This window comes from Oculina patagonica, chromosome 12, assembly GCF_052425735.1.
Source record: "Oculina patagonica isolate OP01 chromosome 12, crgOcupat, whole genome shotgun sequence".
NCBI classification, from domain to species: domain Eukaryota; kingdom Metazoa; phylum Cnidaria; class Anthozoa; order Scleractinia; family Oculinidae; genus Oculina; species Oculina patagonica.
In genome coordinates, this window is record NC_135769.1 from 420800 (window position 1) to 439154 (window position 18355).

At 38.7% G+C, this 18355-nt stretch overlaps 1 protein-coding gene across 1 annotated transcript; it reads left to right on the forward strand.

The window, feature by feature from the left end:
- Positions 1-392: 392 nt before the first annotated feature.
- Positions 393-12298, forward strand: LOC144632243 (uncharacterized). The gene is made up of 4 exons (XM_078490837.1): positions 393-3917; positions 8437-8492; positions 9278-9901; positions 10940-12298. The coding sequence occupies exons 1-4, from the start codon at positions 2164-2166 to the stop codon at positions 11380-11382; spliced, it is 2877 nt and encodes a 958-aa protein (XP_078346963.1). The 5' UTR covers positions 393-2163; the 3' UTR covers positions 11383-12298.
- Positions 12299-18355: the final 6057 nt, after the last annotated feature.

Consider the following 18355-nt stretch of genomic DNA (forward strand, 5'->3'; position numbering starts at 1 on the left):
AACTCCGACATAAATATAAAGGTGACCTGGTGGTTTGTTGCTTTAGTTGTGACGTTAGTGTGTTAAAGGAGGGTGGTGAAGGAATTTCCTGATCCGTGAAAGGCCTTCCTTTTTTCCCGTGAATGCGTGAATAGAGGTCAACTTTATTTAGGCAGGGTGGCCCAATCAGCACTTGGCTGGTATCAAAAGGGGCCCTGCCTGAATGCGCTATTTTTTTCTCGTGAAACATGATTTGGTTATATAGCCGTGAACCGTGAATCGATTTTTTTTTTATGAGAATTGCAAAATGACTGAAATGTGACCTTAAATCGTGATTCTTCCTTCCAAAAAATAATGCAGTAAGCATTTAAAAACAAGACTATGTGTGGTAAATTGCGTGACCAGTGCATGACAGTGACTGATCGTCATTGTGGCGCCCATGTCACTCTATTACGATAATTAAATTTAACAAATTTTATCTTGGTTTCGTGAAATGGCTATTTTATTTTGCGTAAAACGTGAAACGGCGATATTTTTTGTGTGAAACGTGATCTAGATCCCCATTTACCACCGCCCTCTAGATGGTATGGAGGATCGTTTTAATCACGAGCACGCGCCTTGAGATGTGCTTGAAAGTTAAACACTTGGTTGAGTCATGCTTGGTCGACTTGCGGGTGACTTGCGGGTGTAGTAAACGCTGTTAGGCACGCCACTTATGCGAGACGGGCCATACCGTGCGTAGGAGTAGCTGTACTTGTGAAAATAAACATTTTAAAAACACTTTAAGTTGAAAGCGTTGCATGATTTGATAACATTTTGCACGATTTCAGTTGTGGTGAATTTTGTCTAACGCTTAGTGAATTTAAAATGAAATACAATGTCGGGTGAGAAGTGTATTTTCCCTTTTACGTTTTAGTCAGAACGGACTTGAGTGTTTCCTTAACTCTTGATTCTGTTGTTAAGTGTGGCTGAAAGACCAGAAAAATCATCCGCACAGTCGGAGAAGAAAACTTTGAAATTAAACGGTTTCCAGAATTCTCGAGTTCTATCGTATTTAGTTTGAAGATGAAGCCTCTGGCAGAAGTTTGAATGGCGGAAGACATTTGTCGAGTCTGTAATAATTGCGAAACTTCCAGATTGATACTAAATCATTCTTCGACTTTATACAATGTACCTCTCTGAGAGGTGTTTTTAGAGGTGTTATTCTCAGCATCTTGTCAGTGAGTCTCCCCACCAGGCCAAACATCAAAAATTAAAAAACTTTCACAGTGGTCTATAGAGTGTAGTCTGATGGAATGGAATTCAGGAACAACAAAATGAAAAATATTCTCATAATAATCAGTGATTTGAAGCGGTAATGATCAGTCGAAAGGTCTTTAAAATTGTAAATAAAGCAACCACTTTCGAAACAACGGCATCGAATAGCGGTTGCATAGTTTGATTTTGAACAGAAAATAAAATAACCGTCTTTAGGAATCCCTGTTGTTTGGTACAGAGGGTGAAAGTACACCGTGTATCTTCTTTTGAAACAAATTCGACCGTTAAAAAGGCCTGTGGTTTTAAGAGTCAATTTTCTATTTTACGTATTTGCTTAACAAGCGGAGTTCCAAATTAACAGATTAATCAGCTTGACAAAATAGCGTTTGCTACTTTTCTCTGCGGTTGTGTAAATCGTAATATTCCAATTTAATTTAAGCGAGATGTATTCGGTAGAAAATACTTGTTCAAAAATATCACGTGACTTTGACAGCTGCTCGAATCACATGATTCGCAGGTGGAGGAGGCAATGTTTACTTCGCTTTGTTTTCGTGTTATTTCTTTGGCGCAATACGTGTATATTTAAAATAAATATTGGAGTTGATTTGGTGGCTAATTCGTACCAGTGTTGGCCCAGCTAAATGTAAGAGCGCGGAAAGTTTTATGTTGTCTTTCAAGTGTTTAACATTTACTAATTAGAACTTGTGTTGTTTCTACGCTGGGAGCCATTTTGCTTATATGAGAGCGTGGGCGTTGATGCCAGTGTTTTCATTTTAATTTGACAGTTCAAATCATTTTCGCCAATGCAAATTTGCCTTTATTTATTTGTCCCAAAACTGGTGTCATCATAATAACATCATTCCAGCGAGGTGTGTTTCATTTCCTAGCTACATTCGATCAGACGCACAGATCAGCATTTTCACCAAAATGGATTCTTCAAAACCGATTTCAGAAGGAACTTTCGATTTTCAAAAACAAGACAATCGCCGTTACTGCAACCTCTATGGCGACAGTATTTTAAAGCAAAGTTTTTCCGTCAAAACTTTTCAAGGCCGTACATCGTGTCTTTCGCAAAGTCGTACTTCGCTCGAGTCGAACGGAAGTGTTTACGAAGAGTCGATCGGCGAGAGCAGTTTTGGCGGGAGCTTTGGTCATGATGAAACGGATGGTATTGTTTTTGGCGGGAATTTTGGTTCTGCCGTGGCGGACGATGCTCAAGTTGTTCCTGATTTCAATGACATTTTGGAAACAATTCATGTTGACATTGATAAAAACAGCATTCCATCCGCCTCGTTGCTCGCTGAGCCCGAAGCTTCCACTCGCACTCGCCAGGATGAAAACTGTGGCAATTCTTCTTCAAAAAGACGGCACTCGGAGCGGGACGAATTAGAGATTTATTTTCCTTGTGTTATAACTCCAATTCCCGTGGAACGCCTGTACAGTACGCTATGTGATGACTCGACAGTCTTCAAATTCCCAGCAAGTTCGGGCGAATTCTTGCCAGATGACAAAGCGGGACATGACCCGTTAAATCAGTTAGACGGTTCTTATAATTCCATCTCGACCGCGGAGGGTCGGCGGCACAGTTTAGAGTCATTTGGCAATTTAACCGCGTTCTCCTTTCCTTACGGAAGTCAAGTCCAGTTTGAAGTTTCTGGTAACATGTTGGAATTGCCGTCTGAGACATGTAAGAAACAGGAACTATCTGATTCATGTGTTTCAACACAAGGAAAATTTTACAACACGAGTGAAGAAGGGTATTTCTACGAGGAAAGTGATCCACCGGAAATAAGTAAGAAGCGGACTTTACCTCTACCCGTAACGGCGGTACAAAATAACTTTAATTTTCAAGAGTCTTTAACAAACAGTTGTCGCCCCGAGGCGGTTAATATGGCTGACGACACCTACGATGGAAAAGGTTCCATACAGCAACCAACTTCTCAAACTATTTTCGGTTTACCATTTCAGTTAAACACTGCCCAAAATCCAGAACACCATGTCAATTTCCCGCCAAATTTGACGGTGCAGACCAATCTGTCGGTAAATCCCGTGTCGCTGGAAGAAAATTTAACAAACAGCTTCTTTTTTCAGAATCGTGCTAGCGAGCTTGTCGTGGGAAATCATGAGTTGAACGGCGGAGAAACGCCTTTTGAACAAAGTCGTCCAGAGTTTTTTAACTGTAACGAGGGATCATCTCCAGAATTAAATTCGAGTCTTTATAACGCGCCAGATAATTTTTGCAAAAGGAATTCCCGACAAACGAGAGAATTGTCACGTTACTCAAATATTGACAAGATTAAATCCGAGGCAACGGCGACCATCGATGAGGAGAATTCACTGTGCATGACAAGAACAAGTGGTAAAGTCAAGAACAGTCGCAAGACAAAAACAATCAAGACTGAAAGAGCGCATAAGTATGGCGATACGCGTGACTTTCACAACGATATGGAAAAACAGAGAAGAACTAACATGAAAACACGCTTTCAGAATCTTCGACTGACCGTGCCTGAGCTGTTGGACAACGAGAAAGCTTCGAAAATTGTCATTCTGCAGCAAGCATTTCAGTATATCGGTGTGCTAGAGAAAGAGTCGATTGAACTGGAGAATAGAAAACGAGCAGAGAGGCTCAGAAATATCGAGCTGCTGGAAAAACTGCAGACGGTAACTTCAGGAAAATGTTAGTTTATTGACCGACTATGCGATAATTTTCCAAATTTCAAAGACGTTCTTAGATATTTTCTTCGTCCCTTTTTATCTAGAAGTCCAAGAATGCTCAACTGCGATTTTATGTCGACATTCTCGGCTAGAAGACGTCAGTTCAGAATAATTACTTAGGATAAATGAAGGAAATTTCCATAAAAAAAATATAAAATTACAGTGCTTCTGACGTTTCTGTGGCCGTTGTTAATTTGTCAGGTACTAAGATCGTTTACTCATAATCGTCGTTTACAATTATATCAAATTACTACTTGTAATCTTCTTTCTTGTTTTGTTATTGTGATCACAAAAGTCAAATCGAGCCTAATTGTGGAAAGTATTATTTTCTACAGAAGCATGTTTTTTGGCTGATTATTGTGGCAGTTTTCATGTCAGAATGTTAAAGATTTGATCTAATATATACATATTTTTTTCAAGTGATAAGTTATATTTTCTTTTATGATAATCAGTCGTCGGGAAGCTGCAATACCTGGCATGCGTTATTTGTACAATCTTGAATATCGGAGGTGTTTTCGTTATTCAGTTGTCGATGCACTACCTTCGTCCTCATCGGATAATGAATAATTTCTATACAATTATTTTGTCAACCGGGCAAATAGATTAATGAAACTTATCATGCTCAACTTAGGCATATTATTGCTTTGATGTGCCACCAAAACTACACCAAATCTTAGAAATGTGAAGTAATTAGCAAGCAAAGTCAAATGTTGTTTAGCGCCCCGCATGTGTTATTTGTACAATCTTGAAGTTGTTTCGTCAAGGTATTTTTGCCCACCTTACTACCAATAAAGCAAGCAATGTAATGTTGCCAAGGCCTATCACATCGTAGACTCTCAAGCAGAAAACAAGTAAAAAAAAAAAAACTAAATAAATAAATAAAAAAGAATCTTAAAATTTGCTTGACCAAAACATCTCATAATTTTCACCTGTCATACTATTCCCTGATGAGTTTCACATATTTGTTTTTTACTTTATTATTTATTTGTTTCTTATGTTATAAATGTTTTTCACATCGTATTTTATTTTAACATTCCAGTCTTTTCGTTTGTTGACAACCTTTTATTGTGAGATGTGAAAATTCCTTACTGGGCTCCGAAACATCTAGTGCTTACCGGCTCAGTGGGAAAGCCCCCCCCCCCCCCCCCCAGCTGGAAAATTGTTAGTTTAAAGCTATGAAATACGAACCTTGTGGAACAACCTAGAAAAGCTGCGATTTTACTGTCCGCACCGTCTATTATGCCGTTGAATACACGTTTTATGAAGTCATCCATTCTAGAGTGCAACTGAGTAAATTCTTCAATCAGTCGGTTTGCATAAAATAAAGCGAATCTTGGGATGCTAGTCTCTTCCTCCCTCCCTTCCTCCCCCCCCCCCCTCCCTCGCTCCTCCACCCTCCCAACAACCCTAAAATTTCGTTAACTACTTTGCCGATACCCTTAAACATACCAGGGAGGACACTTTATTTTCACATTGCCTCTCTCCAGCCAGTAGTACGAATGGCAGCCAGCGCGCGCATACGTCTCCTACTACCTTTGTTCCGCGTAAGAAAATAGGAGACGGCTGCCCGCAGGCCGCAGTCCGTATGAACGGGTGCCGGCAATCTCTTAGGGAAAAATTAAAGAAATGATGGGGGGTAACCTGCCCATCCAGAGGTGAAGAAATACTCCTGGTCGCTTAATGCTACGTAAACCGGAATAAGCTACAATGGTAGGGACCTTTGGATCGAAGTACGAGTACAAGATCTCGTACGAGTACGACCTTCGAATTTTAATCCAGCTACGTTCCCGGAACTCTCGCTCTTCCCTGTTGCTGACCAGTTGTAGAAGAGAGTATCGGAACGAAATTGGACGAAATGTGATAATCGATAGCATAAGCACTATGTTTGAAAAGTCGTATTCCCACTCAATCGTACCCCGATCTGAAGGTCCCTGCTATTAGCGAGTTGCCTGTGAAGACTTAACCTTTATGATATTAAGATTAATATCACATTAGTTAAGGAAACTAATTAGTTATCCTGAGCTGATAATTGATTCCCACGCAGTCAGTTAATTGATGCCACCAGCAAACACGCTGTTTTGCGCCATTATTTCATACCAGTACCATTAATACCTTTAATCGGTTGCCAGGCGCACGCTACCCTCGTGCCAGTGGGCAATGAAATACCTCTAGTTTTGTGAAAAGGATTAGAAATGTCTAAAAAGACACAGTAACACCTGAAGAAGACATCTTTTGTACTTAGATACAAAGCAGAATAAAATCCAAGCCGACAATTTGACTTAGGCTTTGTTTTAAATTTTGCGAGGTTATGATTTAAATAATCTCATGGAAACTGATTTATTGCGGTTTTTCACTCAGTAATTTACTGTAATTTCTGCCGGTTAAAACAAGAATTGAATTTCTGTTTCAAGATAGTGTATTTCTTCTTCAGACATCAAGCACTTTGCTCTGAGTCATCTGGGACAAAAACGAGTTTTAGATTACCACTTTGCTTAAAGATCATTAAATAATTTGCAAAAGGAAAATTCTCGATTTAACGAACGAATAACAAAAGGGTTTTGCTTTTTTTTAAATACGAAAAGTTCATTCTGACACGGTCAGTAACGAATGAGCTACACAGTTGGTTGGCCCATCTTAAAGTTGTTTTTCCCGTTCGTTATTCATAATCCTTAATGTTTCAGTATCATCCTTTTTAGTTTATTTTAACCTCGTAATAAGTTGGATGTGTTTTCTTTAGTAAACTTTTTTTTTCGATGTCTCGTTTGGTTTAAATATAATTTTGTACATCGTAACAAATTAGTTAATATACTGTCTCATATAATGAACAACATCGATTAAGTTTTGATCTCTTTCGGGAAGGTTCGTTAGAACAGAGTAAAATTCAGCTACTGTCAGTTTATCAAAGTTTGCTTCTAGTGTTTGCTGTGTGTTAAAACGGCACAAACTTTACTCCGATGGTTTTCAGTTTTAATTCCTGTAAATAATTAAGTGTGATGGATGAAACTAAAGAATCGCGAAAAGAAGACACTGGAAAAACTAAGTAAAATGTTTCTTATAATATTCGCTTTTCGGAGGGTAATCAAAGTCCAGCTAGTTACTAAGACTTTGCTGGCTTTGAGCAGAAGTGTGAGAGACGTGGTACCTGTAAAAACAAACCCTAGAGGACACTATGTTAATGAGCTTATTTCTTTTCCCAGTGGCACGCTTCACTCTTTGTCGTGGGTGTATTTTCTGCTCGCCCTTCTCATATTCCATGCGGTCGGAATTAAGCAGGATAACCTGAGGTATTAACGCTTTCAGGTGGAATTATGTAAATAAATGCGGGTGCTTGTGTGTATTTTTTGTACATTGCTTTTCAAGTCATTGTTTAAAATTACGATTCCATTAGCTTTATTTTCGTCGCGGCCGTAGAATGACTGGTTTGCGAATAATGTGAAACAAGAAGAAAAAAAAACGTGCTAAGTGCCGGCCACATCATCTCAGAAATGTTAAGTAAATATATAAAAAACTGAAAAGAGTTAAACGCGTCAAAATTTAATAACGCTCTATCGTCCTTTTGTTAATTAGTTTTAAGCGATGATTTAAATAAGTAAATGAACAAAACAAAAACGTAGCAAGCTGTGTGATAAATTTGGTATTTCATATAGAATTGTATATGGGCACACGAGCCGGGAAAAACAAAGGGATCTCCTTTTATTAATGGTGGTATCTCTAAATTATTTCATAGTTAGTTTTAAAGCTTACAGTTAAAAAAAAAATTATTTTATTATTTTTTTTATCACAAGTTTTCGGTCTGTATACAAATCAGTTTGTTTTTGTGTTAGATATGTCCAACTTTCTACTCTGTATCGTGATACCAGGACATTGTGTGTTTATTTACTAGCTTTGACCGGTCAGAATTTGTACTAGGCGGGGATTACACAGTTTATTTCGTCTAGAAGTGATTGCGTTTTTTTCACGCCACTACTAATTGCTCGCTTGTAAATAACACTTGTGGTAGATGTTTAAAAAACAACGTCAGCTCTCCGGACTAATTTCCACGCGCGCCTTGTAATCTGAAATATCAAAAATCCTTTCATTAGAAAGTGATTTTCGTAAATGAATCCTTCGTTTGACAATGTACTGGAATTTTCGAGAGAAAGTCACGCCAAAAACGTCTGGTAACTTATTAAAGTGTTAAATGATATTTAAAAAGTTAAAACTTGTATATAAACTGTTTAATTGGTTCAATGTTTTAGAGGCGATCGTTTCGATAGTTGGTTCTTCGTTAGAGCTTTGCTAGGCGCTGCCGAAACCTACAGTAGCAGTGAACCTGTTGATGTTAACAATAGGGTATTTGCCAACAAGCCGATATTGGACCATTTGGTGATAAGAAATAAATTCTCAGGCCTCTGGAATTTTTTCACTACATACATCAGTTTAGTTTTCGTAAAAAATTATTCGTTTTGTTCTTTGTTTATGTTTTGTTCTTTTATGTGTCCATAGCTGGTTTGACACCTGTGCCTCCTTCCTCTTAAATGACAAAAGAAACACGATTTATGGTAATTTATAAAAAAAAAACACACTGCGACAACGTTCAGTCGGCGAAGGAATGTAACTCTACTCCAGATGCGGTACGAATGGTTTCATTTTGAAACAAAAAAATGGTACAATTTCTTGATGACGGTTTCTAGTTAACTTAAATAAATTCGACTTGTTTTCATTTCATCTTCGTAACACGCGGTCTTTAATTTCGTGGAATTACACAAATGTTTGCAGTTGTGTGTGTCTTTTCTGTTTCATTAGTGGTGTCTTTGTTGGATATTAGCTGCCAACGATGAATCAAGCCCTTGTGACACTTTGGATGCGAAATAGAATCAACTTGACAGGTCAAACTATAAACACGCGTTTGTCAAATGTTAAGAGTTGTAATTAAACCCCGGCCAAAGGAGACGTTAACGCTAACAAAGAAACTGGTGCCACCTTCATTATTCAACATCGGAGCGTGCCTTTCTATGTGCTCGCCATTCCCTCGTGTTTTGATTGTAAATCGTTCCCACCAGTTAAAACCAATTTCAGGTTTTAACAGTTTTTAGCAAGCCGTTTTAACCAGTTTTTAGCCCAATCCTTTTTCTGGCCTGTTTGTTCTTCGCATTTCTGCAATTTGGCAGAGTTTTTTTGAAGCTGCACAAAAACTCGTGCTTCTGTGTCGGAACGTGCGCTGTCATTTGACATTCATTTAAATGGCTTTGTTGTGGTGGTGGGCTGGCCTGTGGAGGGTTATTTGAATTTGTATTGTTTACCTGTGGGTCTTTTAAATACACGTGCGTCCGTTAAATCTTCATTCATTTGCAACACACCGTGCAACCGGCCGAGCCGATTCGAATGCATCTTAACCCAAGTGATAAGATGATGAATCGCTCTTCCCATCTTGACCCTTCGCCATCTTCTTCGCCACTTGCCTCTTTCAAAGACAAGTTCGAGTTTCCAGCCTCGCAAGACTTTTGGCCAACATTTTCGTTTCCCACTCCACCAACTTCTCCAGTGGAATTCTGCAGCAACTGTCAAGAAGTAACGCGAGAGATGCGCTGGCACGCTGCCTCGGGTCCGTGGGGAGAACTCAGGGAAATTTCGGACGACGAACTCGAGGTCGATGACGTACCGTTCGAACTTGCGCGGGAATTGTGCGGGCCGCGCGCCAAATCTCCCGCCATCCTTAATGACATAATGTGGAGCGGTGATCGTGTCAGGAGACCAGATTCCACGACGGATTTCGAAGCTCGATTTAGCTTGTCCTCGACTCCGACACATTTCGAACAACCGATTAGCCACACGTTTGTGGAGCCTGAGGAACTGTTTTCATTCTCTTTGTTGAGTCACTGCGACGATCAGCCCGACGATATGTTAGAGAGACTCGAGAACGATGTTGCTGCGTTTGATATTCCAATTCAGGATCATTCATCCGACACAGGTATTCATTTAGCCCAATGTGTTGTATCCATCGCCTTGTTATCTCTTACTTAAAACTGTGAGTAATTTGTGCAACCCAGCGGCTTTTTAAATCGTTAACGTGAATGAAATTTTTTGCTTGGTTTGTTTTGGTATGTCGTTGTGTTTTGTCACGTGCTTTCGCAGATTTATTGCTTTCTTTATGCTGATTACATTTTCAAACTTCGCATGGTAACCACTAATCCTTCGCAATTTTGTTAACTAAGAATACTGAAAAAACGATCGAACAATGTACTAAAACTTCAGACAATAGTTTTAGATTTCACAAAGATCACCACCGGTCAGTTAATCCGTTAAAGAATATTTTCTCATTGTTCACCGGACACGAGGAAGTTGTTTGTTTTTTTCTCCGCCTAAAAAGAATTTCATTAGACCTCCTGCGCTTTTGACAAGAATCTTGGTTTGAAATGTTGTTTTGGTAGTTGGGGTCATCTTTGTCGTCGATTATTGTTGGTGTTTAAACACTTGACAAGTGAGAAACTTTAAAGCGCCTAAATTAGTTGGTCCTTAGCTCATTTATTTGTATACGTTTAGAGTGATTATTTGCTTATTCTGATTTTAAATGCTTTAAAATATGGCTTTTATTGAAATCTACGCAAATTAATCCCGTGTGTTAATAAAGAATTCATGCCTTTGTCTTTTTTATGTGTAAACTGGGATGTAAAGAAATTTTTGAATTCTAATACTGTTACATGGAGTGCCGCAATTATGTGTTCGTTTCTCAAATGCAAGGTGATCGTGCAGCGGAATAATACAACTAATAGAAGTGTAAGCTTCACAAAGAATCAGAGTGGGATCTGTGTGGGATCTTAAAGAATCAGTGTGTGATCGTCAATTCTTGATTTTATGTTTTGGTCTTGTATGCCTGCATGTAAACCAGTCACTGCTAAACACAGTAGCGCCTTATTGTGGTGTATTTTAAGTCAGTGTTTTATTTCACGATAACAAACAATTTGTTCTAAGCTGTCGGACGATTCATTAATTTTTCTTTCATTGACAGACGAAGACGAAATCGATGTTGTGAGTGTCGCCGGAGACAAAACAGAGGAAAAGGCCACCAGTATAAACTCAGACACCACCCGTGAGGCGGCAGGGAGAACCGTGAATACACCACCGAAAAAACTCCGGTGTAGGAAAAGCAACAGTGAATCATCAGAGCAGGAAAACGAGGATGGAAATGGCCGCATTTCGCACAATGATTTGGAACGAAAGCGACGCAACGATCTACGAAATCGTTTTCAGTGTCTTCGAAAAACCATTCCATCGTTAGAAGAAAGTGAACGCGCCGCCAAGATTACAATTTTAAGAAGGGCGTCGGAATTGATTCCTTCACTTCAAAAGGAGGAGGAGAGACTCTTAGCTTTAAAAGACGATGAAAAGAAAAGAAATGCGGTCCTGTTGAACACGCTTATGAAACTTACAAAGAACAATAAAAGGAGATGATCGGAACTTCAATCATTATTTAGTGTAGCTATATATATATATAATATATAAAAAAGAAAAACGTGATAGTTTTTCGCAATTGTTATGTTTAAGACTTTTTTTGCGAAAGCAAAATAATTTAGTTTTAATTATTAGTTTACCTGCGCTGTGCGCTTGGACTGCTGAAACTTTTTGATTATCGTAGTGTGTACGCCTCTTATGAGCAGATTTTATTGCAGATGTACCGATATTTGGATACAAATTTTCATAAAGCGTTTGCTACATTTTTTACGATGTTTATTTTGGTACGAGTTTTTCTATAAACGTATCTTTTTACTGTAGGGCGGAGACATTGCTTGTGAAGCTCGCCAGCGTTTTGTTAAAAGTGTTCAGTTACCCATTGTGTTTGATTATTATTGTGTTTTTTCAAGCGATGGCTGTAGCTGCGATTGATACAAATTGAAAATTGATCAATGGTGTTATTTACAGCTCTTACCTCATTCCAGAATCTTTGTAAGTTAGATTTAGATTTAAATCACCTAACGCGAATGTCGCTGTTTGGCATAATTTACATCAATATGTTTAGAGTTCATCCTAACTAAAGTAAGCAAGTTCACAGCTTTGCCAAGAAAATGACCCTTTGATTTTTACCGTTATTTCATCAAATGATAAGATAGGAAAACTAAGCGAGAGAAGTCAAAGTTCAATATGTTACTTTATAGAGAGAGGAATCCCAATTTCTCGAACCTTTGATTTCTTGAACTCCGAGATAACTTAAACCAAAAATCGTATCCCTTGGATTTGCTTAACTATTTCTCGAGAAATTGGGATTTTACTGTATAAGCCAGTTTTGCGATTTACGAAACCCCGCTGGATGTTTGGCTGTATCAGCTAAACCGATTAAAAAAGAAATAAATCTTTATATTATGAATTGAAATATTTGTGATGGTCTTCACTACGCCTGCAAAACGTATGAAGAACAAGCCCATCAGAGCTAGAAGCATTTTGTATGCAGCTGTGCCGGGAAAGGTGGCGCGGATGGGAGAAAGCTGCGTAAATTACTGTTGATTTAGGCATTTTTACACCTGATCATCGGAGACAGCCCTTTTAGTTATTAGCACAGGTCCCATACAAGTTTTATGAACAATGTAAGGCTTATTTTCACTTGGTTCGGTTACTGGGTTTTAAGCTGTGCTGTTCTATGTCTGTTTTTCTTCCGACAATAGGCGATTTTAAACGAGTCTTTTTTGGACATAGCAGGGCTTTTTTGGACTCAAATGCGTTTCTCTATTTTTTTGCGTTGTCTTATTATTCCAGATAACATGGCCAGGCAATGTGTTTATTTTGTTAGATCTTTATTTGAAATTTCCTCGCTACCAGAAAACTGGAAAAGTAAATGCTCTATGTGCAGGTATTTTATTCCATGGGGAGTGTCTGTTGCAGTATCTTGGAGGCTAGCGTGGTCATATCTCTTTTTTAAGGTGCAATGAGTTGAAAGTTTCGAATTTTAACCTGCATGTGGCATATATGTAACCTTGGAAATAGGCCTAGTGGCTAAGATTGTAAAGTATGTTAAGCTCTCGATCATTCTAATTCAGTCTGATTTTGTTTAAAAACAGCAGACCTTTTCTGTTTAAAAACGACACAAGGCTGGTCGCCAGAAACCCCCCCGCAGCCCGACGAACAGAAGAGACCTCTGCGGAGGAGAGAGTCGCCAGAAACATGATCAATAAATTTTGTTCGTGCTCGTCAGAGAGAACACAAAGTTGCCATATGTTGATTGGTATTCCATCTCTGTCCGGTTTTAATTTTTCTCGCGTTTATGTAAAGATGTGATCGCCTGCAGAGATCATATGGAAACTGGTGTTATAGGGGGTCAACTTGCACATCATTAATTGAGTGTGGATATTGAAGGAGCATGCTGCCCCAATATTAACGGTAAAAAGGGTCCCTTGTATGAATTTAATACTTTCACAAATCGGTTTCATATTGGCTTTCGAACGGGTAACTTCTGCGATTTACAAATTTATGGCGATGATGTATTCACCTCGCGGAGAGCATACTGGCTAAGCGTGACCCTTTACTCCTAACCTCACTGCTTACGCCACCTTCGAAGTCAACATTAGCAATGGACTTCCGTCCATCATGCTTTTTATCTTGTCGTGTATGGAAAAATCGAGATAAAACCACGTCATGCAACTGAAATCTCACTGCCTTTTCTTTCCCACTTTCCTGCCATCATTTGCGAACATAGGCAGTTGTCACTTGCCAAATATTAAGGTGTTACTTTAAATCAGTGAGGCTACTCGCTAGAGTGTCATCACATGTTCAACGTCCCGTCTGTGCGAAAGTTTGTTCATTCTCTGAATTATCTGCACATCCATAAGCAGGTGAGATATTCCCGAGATTTTCAAGAAAATTCCTCTTCACAAAAAGGACAGCTTTTATTTGATGTTGGCTTTAGCTCAACACCTGTGTGTATTGCAGTATTGAAAGCTTGAGAAAGATGCTTTAGTTGTATTCTTATTTTTTAAATTGCTTGTTTTCGTGTTGAAGGTAAAAACTTCTACTATTGCACTTAAAACAATTAAGCAGTTTAGTCTGCTTGCACGAGGGAAAACAAAACACTGCGTCAGATTCCCTCCCGGACTCGTGTGGTGTTTGCTTTGTCCCTAATACAGTGACGTTATAAGCACGTGGTTTGCACGCCGGGCAAGCGCTTTCGCGCGCAAACTTTCCAGGGAGTTTTAACAGTTGTTTATTCATTTCAGTTTTCACGTTGTATCAATAATGTATCAATGCTTTCAATTTTTTTAGCCCTATAGTACAGGTACCCGTTATGCAAATTTAGCCTGAGTAGATGCACGATTCTTAGCGCAATTACTCAAGTTTCCGAGCACAATTCAAAGTGTAGTCTTTAAATATTAACACATCGTGTTACTGTAGCTAGCTTTAAACAGGTTTTAAATTTTATCTTGTTTAAACACGAACTCGTTTGCTTTCTTTGCTGATCATATAATTGTTGGTCTCTGTTTTTGTCGCTTCAGTCATAACACCTTGAAAATAAACTGTTTGTTTATAGTTTATATCAAATAGAATAAATGTATTCCAAACATCAAAGAATGGTGTTCGTTTAAGCATACAAGCAACTATATCATTAAGGTCATACTGCTGCGACAATATCTCAATGGTGTCTCGAAATGCACTATATTGCCTTTCGGCACATAATTAATTTTAAACAATTTCTTGGGAAAGCATTCTTGGATTTATGATCGATCGTCTTAAGAAGAAAAATGTTCAGAATTTATGCCCTGAAGTAGCTTTGTAAAGGTCTCGCGTAGACGTCTCTCTCGTTGACGTTTGTGAAGGTATCTCGTTGACGTCAGCTTCCGTCACGTTGCTTGGCAACGACTTGCGATAAATCGCGGGCTCATTCTTGGGTTGGTCACTGTGACCAGTAATGGTACTTAGTACCTCTGCTATTAACAAGTTAATCGTGGAGGGCAAAGGTTCATAGGCGGAGGAATCTCTTAGTGCGGTTTGCTGATGTCTTTTGAAATAAATAATTTGTTTAAGTCTGTGCTTTGTTTGCTGAATTTTAAATTTGTTGTAGACAGTTTTCAGCAATAAGATTGAAGACATAACATTGCTTTTGGCCAATCAGGCGCAAGCATTTCATTGAACAAAAACGGAAAATATTTCTCTCAGTATTTCTTCCTTTTTTCGCTGTCGTATCATTCCTTTGGCTCGCTAAACATTACACGCTCTCTGAGTGTTGTGCAACAAATAAAATAAAAAGTCTACGAATCGCCACTAATCGAAACTAATCGCCAGTCACGTGACAAAAATCTTACTTGTACTCGCACTTTTGTGCTTTTATATTCGCTCTTTTAAGGACCTGAAGGCTACGTTCAAGATGTTACAGGCGCAAGGTAGTGTTGTTAAGACTCTTCTGAGCCAAGCTGCCCTAAAAACATAAAATATTGTCTATCAATTTTTAAAGCAATATATTACAAGTTTGTTATCGGTATTTCCAAAAATGAAAAACACGAACAAGGAGGAAGGGGTAAAGTAGTTACTGCCTCCTACCAACGTACGGTCAACATCAACAGTGGTACACACCATGCCTCGATGTTTTTTCTCCGGACCGTCTGCTTCTCCTCCCTCCTTATAAATTAACACTTCTATATCTGGTACCAGCGTCTAAAAAATGATCGGTACCTGGGACCCTTATACGTTTCAGATTGTTTCTCATTTAAAGAATTCCCGTTTAACAGCACGGTTGTCACTATATATCGACAATGCAAGACTGTTAGTAAAGTTTTTAAAATACCCACGCGCATTAATATCAGCTATTTGTCTGTACTTTAACTGGCGATAAAAATATTGAGCAAAAGAACCCGCACGGAAAATTTGACCAAAAACATGTTTTGATACACTTTGTCGCGAAAAAAAAAACTGATCCATTTCTTGTATATACAGCACCTGTGACAGTGATTTTTGAAGTGAATTAAACAATAATTTGTTTTCTTCTGTTTTAAAAATCTAACCTGGCGAATCTTACGCGTGGCCTTACCAAATGATGTTGAACTGATTTAGCTAAAGCCTAGTTTTCACTAGCGACGCAAGCACAAGCGTAAACATAAAGCTCTTATTCACCGTGAAAACGGCTTCAACGCAAGCATGAGGGAAAATTTTTTCCTTTTCTTGTGCTTGCGTTTGTGCTTGCGTTGATGTGAAAACGAAACACTGCATAAGCACAAGAAATTTGTTTACGTCTGGCCATGTCTAGCCAATTATTAAGCACTCGTTTCAGATTCCCGCGCGACTGAGCACTTGAACAAAGTGGCGGAGGCCGCGCTTGTTTTGATATTAAAAGTTTTCCGAGGTTGTTTGGAAGAGTGTAGGAAAATAATGACAATTGAAATGAAAACAAAAAAGCCCAAGCGTGGGCACGAGTAGCGAAAGAAATGGAGATGACTTCTTCTTAAGCTCGTGCTTATGCTTATGTCGACCTTCGTTTTCACTTGGCACAAACTTCTTGCCGTGGTTGTGCTTGCGTCGCTAGTGAAAACCAGGCTTAAAAGAAGGCGGCAAACGACGTGTTTTCTCTGACTTTCGTTAACAGGTAGTGTTGAAAAGAGTTTTGTGAAGACGCAGCGTTCGAACGTTGAAACCTGGGAATTTCTTTCTTCTTAATTTAAGTTAGTGTGTTGATACCGCGAAACAAGGTTGATAAAGATTTTGAATATCCCTTTGAGGGAAGTGCACATCGCTTTAAACACAACAGCATTCAGACTGAACTACGTCTAGTGCCAGTGTAAGTGCATCAATGCAAAATAATTTTGTAACTGTATGCACAGCAGTGTGGCCTTGAACGGAAAACTATTGAGCAGTACTTTTATGTGGTACTGATTATTATGCTATACAAGTTAGTTAACTCCTTGTTTTGCGACCGGCCAACACACACACCTACGAAAAGGAAAGCCATGTTGTTTTGTGATTTGAAACTTCCTTATTGCCTTGCAGGTATATAGGCCGGGAAATTCCGAATACACTGTCACCGTGGCCTTCAGTTAATGGCCAGGGTTAGTTCGTGGGACCTTCCTGAACTGTCACGAAGCACGTGTGTTTTCCTGCACATACAATCATATATGTCTACTGGCACGTCTGGCAGGGCTGTTTGCAAACAATGCAAAGTGCATGTGTTAGACCAAGAAAGTGTTTAGACACATTTGTACAACAAAGTAGTTCTTCATTAGGGCCGCACCGAAACTGAGAAAAAAATACGGCTATAGTCGCATTGCACAGATCTCCAGGAAAGGATTTAATCGCTAGTGAAACGAAAGCACAATAATCTTACTTGGATGAAACAAATTAAATTTGTGTGAAAAGAAGAAAAAAAAGCAGTTTCAGCTATGATAGTCTGTTTTGATCAGTAAAGTTACGGAGAAAACTGGTACATTATCCATGCATGAGGCACTTACCTGCTTGCTGTTTTACTGTGCTTTGTTTCTTTGTTTCTAAATGCTACCACCCGGTATGTAGCCATGTCTGGCAAATTGTTCTTAGAAATCTAACTTTTTGAAGAGATTTGATTAAGAAAGAGCAGAATTAAAACATAGAATGTGGTTATAGGCTCGACTTGTATTGGAAGAACTCAAAATTCTTTTTCTGAGAAGCTTGTGTCAATGACTGAATAATCTTTTTATATTCCTTTCACGACGACTGTGTCTACTAAATGACCCTTAAAAGGATGTAAAATATATATTGATACAGTTTCATTTTGCTTCAGGTGAACGTGCCTAAGTACAAAGGAATTTTACGTCTCAGGACTGGATAAGTCTGGGAACTAATTTTAGAAAACTGTTAAGGAATCCGGTCATGAGCGGGTTTTTAAAGCTCACGTACAAACCATCGATTCGCGCTACTGAAGAAAACGAAGAAGCCATTGTCTATTGTGATTTTGAAACATTATCTAACCACCTGGTTATTTTGTCTAGGAACTCTAAACACACGTTTACTTTACACTTTTTGACCCTAGACTTTTTCGAGGAACAGAATTTGCTATGATCGACTTTTTTAGATAACGTTTGAATGAATGCTATTTTAATATTAGAAATCTTGTAAGCAATAATCAAGAAAGAGCTAAAAAGTGTCAAATTTTCTAGCTACTTCTCTATTCAACACCATCTGATTTGCATTCTACTATTTGAGGTGAACTCTAGAACTTAAAAATGGTCGACAATTCTACCGTATAGTAAACTTTTATTATTCCTTTATTGAAGCTTTTAAATTAAAAGGGACTGTGTCACAGTTGAGTTTAATCTATTTACTCCGCCCTTGGCCCTAAGGGCCAGGGTCAGAGTCGAAATATGGGCTTTGTCGTCGTGGACACAAATCTCAAAAATTGCGCAATCAAGTGACGTAATCCCAGTGTGCTATGCGAGCTTTTCACGAGCGTAACGTGTGCTCAAGTTAAGTTTGAAGCCGA

Excerpts from the sequence above, each read along its gene's own strand:
- LOC144632243 (XM_078490837.1), top strand. The coding sequence starts at position 2,164 with ATGGATTCTTCAAAACCGATTTCAGAAGGAACTTTCGATTTTCAAAAA. Across the intron at positions 3,918-8,436 it reads GTAACTTCAGGAAAATGTTA|CTGGTTTGACACCTGTGCCT; the intron begins GTTTATTGACCG and ends ATGTGTCCATAG. Across the intron at positions 8,493-9,277 it reads CAAAAGAAACACGATTTATG|ATTTGCAACACACCGTGCAA; the intron begins GTAATTTATAAA and ends AAATCTTCATTC.